The 12,745-nt window shown below is 38.0% G+C and overlaps 1 protein-coding gene across 6 annotated transcripts in view; it reads right to left on the reverse strand.

Moving 5' to 3' along the window:
- CTNNA2 (catenin alpha 2) overlaps positions 1 to 12,745 on the reverse strand; it is a 1,154,891-nt gene that overhangs the window by 771,857 nt on the left and 370,289 nt on the right. For all 6 annotated transcript variants that reach the window (XM_030921682.1, XM_030921679.1, XM_030921677.1 and 3 more), the window contains one exon: positions 8,429 to 8,695. In XM_030921682.1, coding sequence (XP_030777542.1) covers positions 8,429 to 8,695 — 267 coding nt within the window. The remainder of the gene's footprint in view (positions 1 to 8,428; positions 8,696 to 12,745) is intronic.

The raw sequence follows: 12,745 nt of genomic DNA on the forward strand, positions 1-12,745 counted from the left end.
AAAGGAACATAAATCACCTGCTGGAGCTGAAAAACACAGCACAAGAACTTCGTGTCGCATGCACAAATACCAATAGCTGAATCAACCAAGTGGAAGAAAGGGTATCAGAGTTGGAAGACTATCTTGCTCAAATAAAGTATTCTTTTTTCTCTAGTCTTGCATGCAGACAAGACTAGAGAAAAAACGAATGAAAAGGAATGAACAAAGCCTCCAAGAAATATGGGACTTTGTAAAAAGACCGAACCTACAATTAATTAGAGTACCCGAAAGAGACAGGGAGAATGGAAACAAGCTGGAAAACACACTTCAGGATATTATCCAGGAGAACTTCCCCAACCTAGCAAGAAATTTGCCAACATGCAAATTCAGGAAATATCGAAAATACCACTAAGATACTCCATGAGAAGATCAACTCCAAGATACATAATCATCAGATGCTCCAAGGTCAAAATGAAAGAAAAAATGTTGAGGGCAGCCAGAGAGAAAGGTCAGGTCACCTACAAAGGGGAGTCCATCAGACTAGCAGCAGACTCCTCAGCAGAAACTCTACAAGCCAGAAGAGATTGGTGCCCAATATTTGACATTCTTAAATAAAATAATTTTCAACCCAGAATTTCATATCCAGCCAAACTAAGCTTCATAAGCAAAGGAGAAATAAAATCCTTTACAGACAAGCAAATGCTGAGAGATTTTGTTACCACCAGGCCTGCCTTGCAAAAGCTCCTGAAAGGGGCACTAAATATGGAAAGGAAACCCAGTACCAGCCACTGTAAAAACACACCAAAATATAAAAGCCAATGACTCTATGAAGAAACTGTATCAACTAGTGTGCAAAAGAACCAAACAGCATCATGATGACAGGATCAAATTCACACATAAAAATATTAACTTTAAATTTAAATGGGCTAAATGGCCCAATTAAAAGACACAGACTGGCAAATTGAATGAAGAGGCAAGGCTCATCAGTGTGCTGTATTCAGGAGACCCATCTCACATGCAAAGACACACATAGGCTCGAAATAAAGGAATGGTGGAAAATTTACCAAGCAAGTGGAAAGCAAAAAAAGCAGGGGTTGCAATCCTAGTCTTTGACAAAACAGACTTTAAACCTACAAAGATCAAAAAAGACAAAGAAGGGCATTACAGAATGGTAAAGGGAACAATTCAACAAGAAAAGCTAACTATTCTAAATATATATGCACCCAATACAAGAGCACCGAGATTCATAAAACAACTTCTAATAAGTCTCTTTGTAGGTCTCTACACACAGTAATAGTGAGAGACTTTAACACCCCACTGTCAATATTAGACAGATCAATAAGACAGAAAATTAACAAAGATATTCAGGACTGAACTCAGCTCTGGATCAAGTGTACCTAATAGACATCTACAGAACTCTCTACCCCAAATCAACAGAATATGCATTCTCCTCAGTGCCACATGGCACTGATTACAAAATTGACCACATAATTGGAAGTAAAACACTCCTTGTCAAATGCAAAAGAACTGAAATCATAATAGTCTCTCAGACCACAGTGCAATCAATTTAGAATTCAAGATTAAGAAACTCACTGAAAACCATGCAATTACATGGAAATTGAACAACCTACTCCTGAAGGACTCCTGGGGAAATAATGAAATTAAGGCAGAAATCAAGATGTTCTTTGAAACCAAAGAGCAGAGACAATGTACCAGAATCTCTGGAACACAGCTAAAGCAGTGTTAAGAAGGAAATTTATAGCACTAAATGCCCACATCAGAAAACTAGAAAGATCTCAAGTCGACACACTAACATCAGAATTAAAATAGCTAGAGAGGCATGAGCATATTAATCTAATAGCTAGCAGACAACAAGAAATAACTAAGATCGGAGCAGAATCGAAGGCAATAGAGACACAAGAAAACCCTCCAAAAAAGCAATGAATCCAGGAGCTAATTTTTTGGGAAAAGAAAAAAAAGAAACAAAATAGATAAACCACTAGCTAGACTAATAAAGAAGAAAAGAGAGAAGAATCAAATAGACATAATAAAAAATTATAAAGGGGATATCACCATTGACCCCACAGAAATACAAACTACCGTCAGAAAATACTATATTTCTAAATATATAGTATAGTATATAAATACTACATGAACACCTCTATGCAAATCAACTAGAAAATCTAGAAGAAATGGATAAATTCCTGGACACATACAGTCTCCCAAGTCTAAACCAGGAAGAAGTAAAGTTACTGAATAGACCAATAACAAGTTCTGAAATTGAAGCAGTAATTAATAGCCTACCAACCAAAAAAAGCCCAGGACCAGATAGATTCACAGCTGAATTCTACCACAGATACAAAGAGAAGATGGTGCCATTCCTTCTGGAACTATTCCAAACAATTGAAAGGGAAGGACTCCTCCCTAACTCATTTTATGGAGCCAGCATCATCCTGATACTGAAACTGGGAAGAGTCACAATAAAAAAAGAAAACTTCATGCCAATATCCATGATGAACATCAAAGCGAAAATCCTCAATCAAATACTGGCCAGCCAAATCCAGCAGCACATAAAAATCTTATCCTCTACAATCAAGTCAGCTTCATCCCTGGGATGCAAAGCTGGTTCAACACAGACAAATCAATAAGCGTAATCCATCACATAAACAGACCCAAAGACAAAACCACATGATTATCTCAATAGATGCAGAAAAGGCCTTTGACAAATTCAACATCCCTTCACGTTATAAACTCTCAATAAACTAAGTATTGATGGAACATACCTCAAAATAACAAGAGCTATTCATGACAAACCCACAACCAATATCATATTGAATGGGCAAAAGCTAGAAGCACTCCCTTTGAAAACCGATACAAGAGAAAGATGCCCTCTCTCACCACTCCTATTCAATATAGTCTTAGAAATTCTGGACAGGGCAATCAGGCAAGATAAAGAAACAAAGCGTATTCAAATAGGAAGATAGGAAGTCAAATTTTCTCTGTTTGCAGATGACATGATTGTATCTTAAGAATACCCCGTCATGTCAGCCCGGAAACTCTCTAAACTGATAAGCAACTTCAGCAAAGTCTCAGGATACAAAATCAATGTGCAAAAATCACAAGCATTCCTTTACATCAATAATAGACAAGCAGAGAGCCAAATCATGAATGAACTCCCGTTCACAAAAGCTACAAAGATAATAAACTACCTAGGAATACAGCTAACAAGGATGTGAAGGACCTCTTCAAGGAGAACTACAAACCACTGCTCAAGGAATTAAGACAGGACACAAAAAAATGGAAAAACATTCCATCCTCATGGATAGGAAGAATCAATATTGTGAAAATGGCCATACTGCCCAAAGTAATTTATAGATTAAATGCTAAGTCCATCAAACTTCCATTGACATTCTTCACAGAATTAGAAAAAACAACTATTTTAAATTTCGTATGGAATTAAAGAAGACCCTGTATAGCCAAGATAATCCTAAGCAAAAAGAACAAAGCCGGAGGCATCAAGCTACCTGACTTCAAACTATACTACAAGGCTACAGTAACCAAAAGAGCATGGTACTGGTCCCAAAACAGACAGCTAGACCAATGGAACAGAAGAGAGACCTCAGAAATGACACCATACATCTACAACCATCTGATCTTCGACAAACCTGACAAAAACAAGCAATGGAGAAATAATCTCCTATTCAATAAATGGTGCTGGGAAAACTGGCTAGTCATATGCAGAAAACTAAAACTGGACCCCTTCCTTAAACCTTATGCAAAAACTAACTCAAGATGGATTAAAGACTTAAATGTAAAACCCAAAACCATAAAAACCCTAGAAGAAAACCTGGGCAATACCATTCAGGACATAGGCATGGGCAAAGACTTCATGATGAAAACACCAAAAGCAATTGCAACAAAAGCCAAAATTGACAAATGGTGTCTAATCAAACTAAAGAGCTTCTGCACAGCAAAAGAATCATCAGAATGAACAGGCAATCTACAGAATGTGAGAAAATTTTTGCAATCCACTCATCTGACAAAAGTCTAATATTCAGAATTTACCAGGAACTTAAATTTACAAAAACAAACAACCCCATCAAAAAGTGGGCAAAGGATATGAACAGACACTGCTCAAAAGAAGATGTTTATGTGGCCAACAAACATACGAAAAAAAGCTCAACATCACTGATCATTAGAGAAATGCAAATCAAAACCACAATGAGACACCATCTCAGGCCAGTCAGAATGGCGATTATTAAAAAGTCAAGAATACATAGATGCTATAGATGCAATCGATGCTAGCAAGGCTGTGGAGAAACAGGAACTGCTTTTACATTGTTGGGGGGATTGTAAATTAGTTCAACCATTGTGGAAGGCACTATGGCAATTCCTCACAGATCTAGAACCGGAAATACCATTTGACCCCGCAATCCCATTACTGGGCATATACCCAAAGGAATATAAATCTTTCTACTATAAAGTCACATTCACATGTATGTTTACTGCAGCACTATTTACAATGGCAAAGTTATGGAACCAACCCAAATGCCTACCAATGATAGACTGGATAAAGAAAATATGCTACATATACTCCATGGAATACTATGTAGCCATAAAAAGAAATTATATCATGTCCTTTGCAGGGATGTGGATGAAGCTGGAAGCCATCATCCTCAGCAAACTAACACAGGAACAGAAAACCAAACACCACATGTTCTCATTCCTAAGTGGGAGCTGAGCAATGAGAACACATTGACACAGGGAGGGGAACAACACACACCACAGCCTGCTGGGGGTGGGGGCGAGGGGAGGGAACTTAGTGGATGGGTCAACAGGTGCAGCAAATCACCATGGCACATGTAAACCTAGATAACAAACCTGCACATTCTGCACATATATCCTGGAACTTAAAGTTAAAAAAATCAATTTTAGGGCATACTAGCTATGCTGACTATGAAAATATATTTTGCATTTTTATGGTTCCTTTTACTTCAGCATTTCAAAGATGTTAAAAGTATTTAAATTTTCATTATATGAGAAAGGTATTATACAAAGTATCAGTAAGAGATTTTGCCAGAAAAGTAAGCAACAGAAAGTCTGAGTGAGTTTTTCACCCAATGAAATATCAATTTGTTTAATATCTGAGAATGGCATTTAGGACTCACGACAGATGTCCATGAATTCAAAATCAATTTCAAGTTAGCATGCCTGAGAAATTAAAAAAAAAAAGTATTCATCATATAGCTATGGAACAGAAATTTATAATTTAGTCACAAAATAAAGAGAAATGGTATATTATTTTAATGAGAAAATTTCAAATATCATTAACTACTGTCTAGGTTTGCTGATGTCAGAAGTGATGGAAAATCTACAGTAGATGAATCACATTATAGTCTGTAAATTCAATACTAATTTATTAGCATTACTACTTTTGAGAAAGTGCTGAAATTAAATTGCATTTATTAATGACAATTGTTAGGGACCCACATCAAATGAGATTGTTCAAAATTGCAATTCAGACAGCTGCTCCACATTTTGACTTTTGTTGACCTCTAAGAAGTAAAATGTTGACCATTAGATAATGCTTTATGTAATTCTCATAGCTTGAGAAACAGTACATATTTAATAAGAATATATTACCTCATTAATATACTAAGCTAATATAAATATAATTTTTATTTATATAATATACTTAGTTAATATTATAAGTCATATAATTAGTTAATATAGAAGTTTAAAGTTAATAAAACATAGTGACTTATTTACCATATTATGCTTTATATCTTAATTTTTTCCAACTGTTTCAAATATATCATGTTTTATAAAAAACACCTTTGATAGTTATATTCCCGTGTTAAATTTCCAAAGCCTTATTTGTCCAGCATGAGCAGATAACACTTTTGGGAAAAAAAAAAAAAAAAAAAAAAAAACTTTGAACATTCAACGTGTTGACATATTTTGCTAACAGATTTTCCCCACATGACCTCAAGTTTGATTTTTACGAATGAAAGCCTTTTGCACTGTTGCAGTGATGCATCGCTTGTTACATTAATTGGGGATAAAAGGTCCTTTTAAGGAAAATGGTCCGGAAACAAAAGGCAGCATGGGGAAGCAGGAGCTGTCACACTCTCGGACAGAAGGTGGCAGCAGCTGAAGGTCCTGAACTGTTCATAGGCCTTCTCCCTGTGCTTCATATTTTCACTCTTAACCAGCTCCTCACTTAGGTTTTGTTGTTTATTTTTGATCATAAAATAAATTATAACTAGAATAATGTGACAGTGTCAAAATCTGACTAAATCCATTCTTAACTAATTTTAATAAACACCAATTTATAAAATAATTTTGTATTTGAGATTGTTTATGATTTTTTATTGTTTTATGGATGAGTCCATTTGTGTCTCAATACATACTTTTAAAATTAATGTAGCATTATGTTTTAATATCTGTGTTTATCACTTGCTCATTTACTTTTCCCTGGAATATGGGCTCATTCATTCTTTATTCTAGAATATAAAAAAAAAGACACATAAAAAAAATCCTTTATCACTCCTCTGTCAAGTTCCAAAAGAATCCTCCTAGAATTTGTACTGGGATTGCTTGAACATTATGAAAATTGATAGGATCAATAGTTCTGCTGAAGATCATGATATCATTTACTGAGGAGTAAAACTTGTCCCTCAGTAAAGTAATATAATTTGAATTTTTAGGTCCTTCACATCTAATTAGACTTATTTCTAGCAGATATAAGAAAAAAATAAAATTAACTTTTAAAAAATCATTTGTTTTGTGAATCATATGTCTCCTCATTATTCTATTTTACATGATGAAAACTTAGAGAGTTTTATATATTTATGTTATATAAAATAAACATTATTCTGAACTCTCCCATTATTTTCTATGAATTTTTGGTTGCTTCCTGCAATTTTGTGAAGAAAATTACCTATTATTAAGTCTTCATTTCTGTAGCAAGTGCTTTAAATATATTATCATATTTAATCCTTACAATAAAAACCTTAGGAAATAATATATGGTGTGAGACACATATAACTAATTGTAGAAGTATGGGAAAGAGGAGAGACCACTGTGAAAATGGTAAGAGCTATCTGAATATGAAGTAGTAAAATTATTCCTCAATTATATCATCCGTCTCCAAGCCTTGAACAATCATTGCTTTGCTTTTGGACCTTTTTACCAACCGCTAACTAGTTATTTCTTGCCAAAAATTCACATCAACATATTCAAAAGCAAGCTCATCATCTTTCTTCACGACCCTTAAGTAACCTATTTTTCTTCTATGAATTCCTGTAACATTGTGTTTTATCAATTAAATGGTGTTTAGTGCATTCTACTTCCTTCATCTCCCCTGCAGGATTATATAACCCTGGAAAGTAGATGTTAAGTATTTATAAATCTTTGTAGGCTTTCATTGATCATAAGATAAATAAATTCCAACTTCTCACAAGTCCTCTGACCCGGGGGAAGCAAGGGCTGTCATCCCGGGGTGCTGATGACATGTGTGCAACCTTCTCACTCACACTGATGCTTCACATATGGCTCAGCACAGTGAACAATCCTCCTTGCTTCTTCCCTCACTTTGACACACCTCCGGAAACAGCCAGTGTAGAATGCAGGACTTTCACAGAACTAACACAGGCACTTCCCAGAGGGGCCGTTCTAAGGAAGACTAGGGTCCTGTGTGGGATCATAGGGCAATGGACTTTATCACTGATATAAAACAAGAAATGGATGGCAGCTTTTCACCCAGGCACAACATAGAGGCAACGTACATCTAGGCTGCCCATAACATGTGCCCCTTTAATAATAAAGATGATCGCCAAATTATGCACTATCCCTAAAATAGCCTGTAAGGTATCTCATCCTTTACCTGGAAGGAATTGGGCACTCTTAAATACAGTTGTTTCTTTTTTTTTTTTTTTTTTCCTTTTCTTTTTTTTTTTCCTTTTTTTTTCTTTCCCCTCCGAGACGGCGTTTCACTGTTGTTGCCCAGGCTGGAGTGCAATGGCACGATCTCGGCGCACCACAACCTCCTCCTCCCGAGTTTAAGCGATTCTCCTGCCTCAGCCTCCCAAGTAGCTGGGATTACTGGCATGCACCACCACGCCCGGCTAATTTTTTATATTTTTAGTAGAGACGGGGTTTCTCCATGTTCAAACTCATGACCTCAGGTGATCCACCCACCTCGGCCTCCCTAAGTACTGGGATTACAGGCGTGAGCCACTGTGGCCACATTTTCTTTAAAGACAAGTGATAATAGCTCAGCCAATATATTACAGACATGCATTATGTATTTTATCTTACTATTAAAACCTCCAAAAGAGAAAAATCAATGTAAATTATTGTAGTGGCCCTTCATCCCCAACACACTTTTTTTTTTTTTCGTCAGCACCAGCGCCCACGCCTCTGTGTACCTCACCAGGATGCTTACGTCAAACTCGTTAAGAGCCGCAGCCAGCTCGCCAATGCCCGTGTGGCCTTTGGCTTCGTCAGTGGGCGAGGTAGCTTGAGCAGCATTGGAGATGCCAGCGATGGCCTCCTGGACTTGTTTGAACACATAATCTCGGTTGGCTCTAGTAGCGGCAACATCTGGGTGGCGGAGAAATGCTTGAGAGGCAGTGTACAGCATTGTGGCATTCTTCTTCAGAGCCCCTCGGGCAGCTGCCATCTCATCTCGACAATGAGGATCCTTCAGCTCCTGTGTGGTAACACGTGAAAGCTGTCACATACATGAAATTTGCATGGAAATATTTGCAACAGAGCTTGGAGTCACAGACTCTTAGTAACACACTGAACTTCAGAAACCCTTGTGCTGTTTCTAGCCGCCAGGCCTTTGCATATACTGTTTTGTTTGTTTGTTTTATAGAGACAGAGTCTGGCTCTATCACCTAGGTTGGAGTACAGTGGTATCATCAAAGCTCACTGCAGCCTCCATCTCCTGGGCCCAAGCGATCCTCCCTCTTCAACCTTTTAAGTGGCTAGAACTACAGGTGCATGCTTCCACACCTGGCTAGCTAAAAAAAAAGAAAAAAAAAAAAAAAAAACAATTGTGGAAGTGGGGTCTGGCTATGTTGCCCAGGTGGGCCTTGAACTCCTGGCCTCAAGGGAATCTCCCACCTCTGCTTCCCAAAGTGCTGGAATTACAGCCATGAGTGATCACGACTGGCCTACTGTCCCTTTTATGTGAAATGCCTGAGCTTTCCTCCTCTGCCCTACCCTTTCACCTGACAGGGCTCCACTGACTTGGCACATCCTCCACCCAACTTTCTAAGCTGTGTCCCCTTTTATCTGTTCCCACAAGACACTATTCCTCTCCTATCACTAACACTTATCCTACTTTACTATATTATTTGTTGAGCATAAATTTTTCTTCTATAATGTACCTCTAATGACAGCAGGGAGCCCTAGTTGTCTTATTCAGTGGTTCTTCAGTCATTAGCACAGTGGCTGGCCTATAAGAGGCATTCAATAAAATATTGCTGAAAGAATATAAAAACCAAGCCACTAACAAGGTAAGCTGATTGCATGGGCCACAGAGTAAGTTATGAACAGAGACAAAACCTGAAAATGTCAGTCTTCTGAGGCCCTACTTGCCTCCATATTCAATTATTGTTACAAACCTGGGAAACCAAACTTCTGATTTTTGCTCAGCACATCAATGTCCCTTCATTATCATTTTCAGAATAGGGTCCTTTCTTTGTTGTTGTTGACAGCCTCTAATGGCAGCTCATCATTAAGTTTAGAGAACAGAAAATAACAGGCCAAAGATGATTTGTTTTCCTAGTTTTGGATGACAAAATAATACCACTAGGGAGTCTTTATTTCCATCTTTAAAGACTGTTGTTGAGAAAATGTTCACACGATTTTCAGAAATGTCAAAGCGGTGTTGCTCTCTGAGAGCCATGCAGGATTGCCAGCTGTGTATCTCTAGGAGAATATTCTTCCAGCTGGAAAACATCAGTAAAGGGTATTTGAATCACTGGGCTTCTCATCCTATTTGCTCATTTGGCATATGACAGATGTATGACCTGGTAACAAGAAATTACATCTTCTGTTTTGTTGGTCAAAATAATTCTGAGACAAACACATTATATTTTATATCTATGATTTTCAAGAAAATTGGTAATAAATAATGAACAATTTACTGAACCATCTTTTTTCTTCTTTAAGCATTAAAAGATGGATACTAGGTAACACAATCTCTAAATTGGGATTATCTAATTTGAGCCCCAGAGATGAAAATGGATAAACAGGTAACAAATATTTGAATGTATTCTCTACGCAGGGCAATGACTTGGGCACGAGAGGTAAGTTTCTCCTAAACAGTCATGAAAGCCTTTATTAATATCAGAACATCTGGTTCAGAAAATCCATTCCTGGGTATCTATACAGAAAAAAAATAATAAAATGATAAAATAGATCTAAATACACAAGTGAGAAATGCGGGTTGCGCAAATCTCTCCATAAAGATACTTGAAGAAGCATGTTTTAACCATAAGAAAAAAACTGGAAACAATCTAAATATTGAATTATCAAGAATTGGTTGAAAAAAAACTACTGAAACCTTCATATTGGAGTATATGATGATTAAAATTAGTTTCTAAAAATTAATAACATGAATACTATTTATAAGATAAAAAGCAGAACACAATATGCATATTTGTATGCATAGTTTGATTTTAAATACATTAAAATGTGAAGCTAAATATCTGAAAGAAAATATACCAAAATATCAGCACCATATTCTTTGTGGGTGGTAGGGTATGATGTGCTTTTCCCCTTTCTTTCTGTTCTACTGTTTTTCTAAATTTTCTTGAAAGAGTCTGAACTAACAATCAACTAAAGTATTAATGAAGCAAAAATAATTACTGTAGGTATTTTCATATGAACATCATCTATATTCTCGTGGCTTTTAATGTCAGCTACATGCTGATGACCCACATTTCTATCTCCAGGCCACACTTCTCTCTTTTTGATGTTTCAATGTAGATATCTCAAAATCAACATATCTGTGTTGGTTATTTTAGGTGTCTACTCGACTGGATTGAGGAGTGTCTAGAAGGCTGATGAAGCATTATTTCGAATGTGTCACTGTGAGAGTGTTTTAGGAGGCAACCAGCATGTGAGCCAGTGAATTAAATGGAGAAGCTTCACCCTCAATGTAGGTGGGCACCATCCAGTGGGCTGAGGGCAAAGATAGAACAAAAAGGTGGAGGAAGCATGAATTCATTCTCTGTCTCCCTTTCAGAGCAGAATGCCCTTCTCCTCCTGCCCTTGGACATCAGAACACCAGGTTCCTAGGCTTCTAGACTCTGGGGCCTGCACCAGTAGTCTCCTGGGCTCTCTACCTCTCTCTCACTATTCAGAGTAACTTTGCTCCTGTTTATATTACACACTGGGCTACCATACAAGATTCCCTTCGAACAAGGAATTCTGCTGATAAAAACATACTTAAAAATAACCACATAAACGAAAATTACATTTATGTGCCTGTCTCACAAAGGACTAGCTCTTGGTTAAGTTCCTAATCCCAGCCTCACTTAAGCCTGGCACAGAATGAACATTCAACAAATGTTTGTTGAGTGGAACTTTCCTGTTGGTCGGAGAGAAAGTTAGAGAAACTACGAATGGCCCAAAATATTTTAAAAATTCTGGAAGCAGTCGAGAGGATGGGTGAAAGGATTTTAGGAGATCCTTCCACATTTGGAAATATTTTTTTCTATGCAAAAGAATAAAAACCCACTCTGTGGGAACAAAATACTAAAGGTATCCAGTGAGCAAACAGAGCTAGCTGAAACTGAGAAATCCCTAGGCAAAAGGGAGGCTGATATGGTCTGGCTCTGCATCCCCACCCAAATCTCATTTTGAATTGTAACCCCCACATGTGGAGGGAGGGACCTATAATCCCCACGTGTGGAGGGAGGGAGGTGATTGGATCATAGGGGCGGTTTCCTCCATGCTGTTCTCGTGATAGAGAGTGAGTTCCCACGGGGTCTGATGGTTTTATAAGGCAGTTTTCCCTGCTCTTGCTCACTGTCTCTCCTGCTGCCTTGTGAAGAAGGTGCCTACCTCCCTTTCCTCCATGATTGTAAGTTTCCTGAGGCCTCCCCAGCCATGTGGAACTGTGGGTCAATTAAATCTCCTTTCTTTATAAATTACCCAGTCTCAGGGCAGTTCTTTGTAACAGCATGAGAACGAACTAATACTGAGGCTGAGGAGATCCCAGGTCACACAGAATCATCACAGTGACTCACGCTCGCCTGAGCTCTTCTCACCCCTTTTTCCCTTCCTCCCCTGCCCTTTTCCCCCGTTCTCTCTCTCTTTCTCCATCCCCCTCCGTGCCTTTCCTCTCATTTTGTTCATGTTTTCTTCTTCTCTTTCATAAAAATTTCACCCCACATACTACACATCCTGGGAGTGCATATGTGTGGTGGTATTCACAAGACTAGGAGATAAAAAGTGAGGGCAAAGGGTGACATCCAGAGACTGACCACAGCACCACCCCACAGTTTAATAATTTTCATTTGACATCAGAGCTGTGTTCCTACGGTGGATAGAAGATTAGAGTGTAGTAGGGCTAGCAGGGTGGGTCCCATCAAAGCAAGTAATCTGTGGCCTGCATATAGGTAGGGGCCAGAGATTGGTCCAGAGCCCACCGTGGCATCACAACTGGCCCCTGCAGGAAACAGTCTTTGTCATCACAGGTTCTTAGGGCATTTGATAGCAAGCAGATGCAGTTGATCCATTG

The sequence above is a fragment of the Rhinopithecus roxellana genome, chromosome 17, assembly GCF_007565055.1.
Source record: "Rhinopithecus roxellana isolate Shanxi Qingling chromosome 17, ASM756505v1, whole genome shotgun sequence".
NCBI classification, from domain to species: domain Eukaryota; kingdom Metazoa; phylum Chordata; class Mammalia; order Primates; family Cercopithecidae; genus Rhinopithecus; species Rhinopithecus roxellana.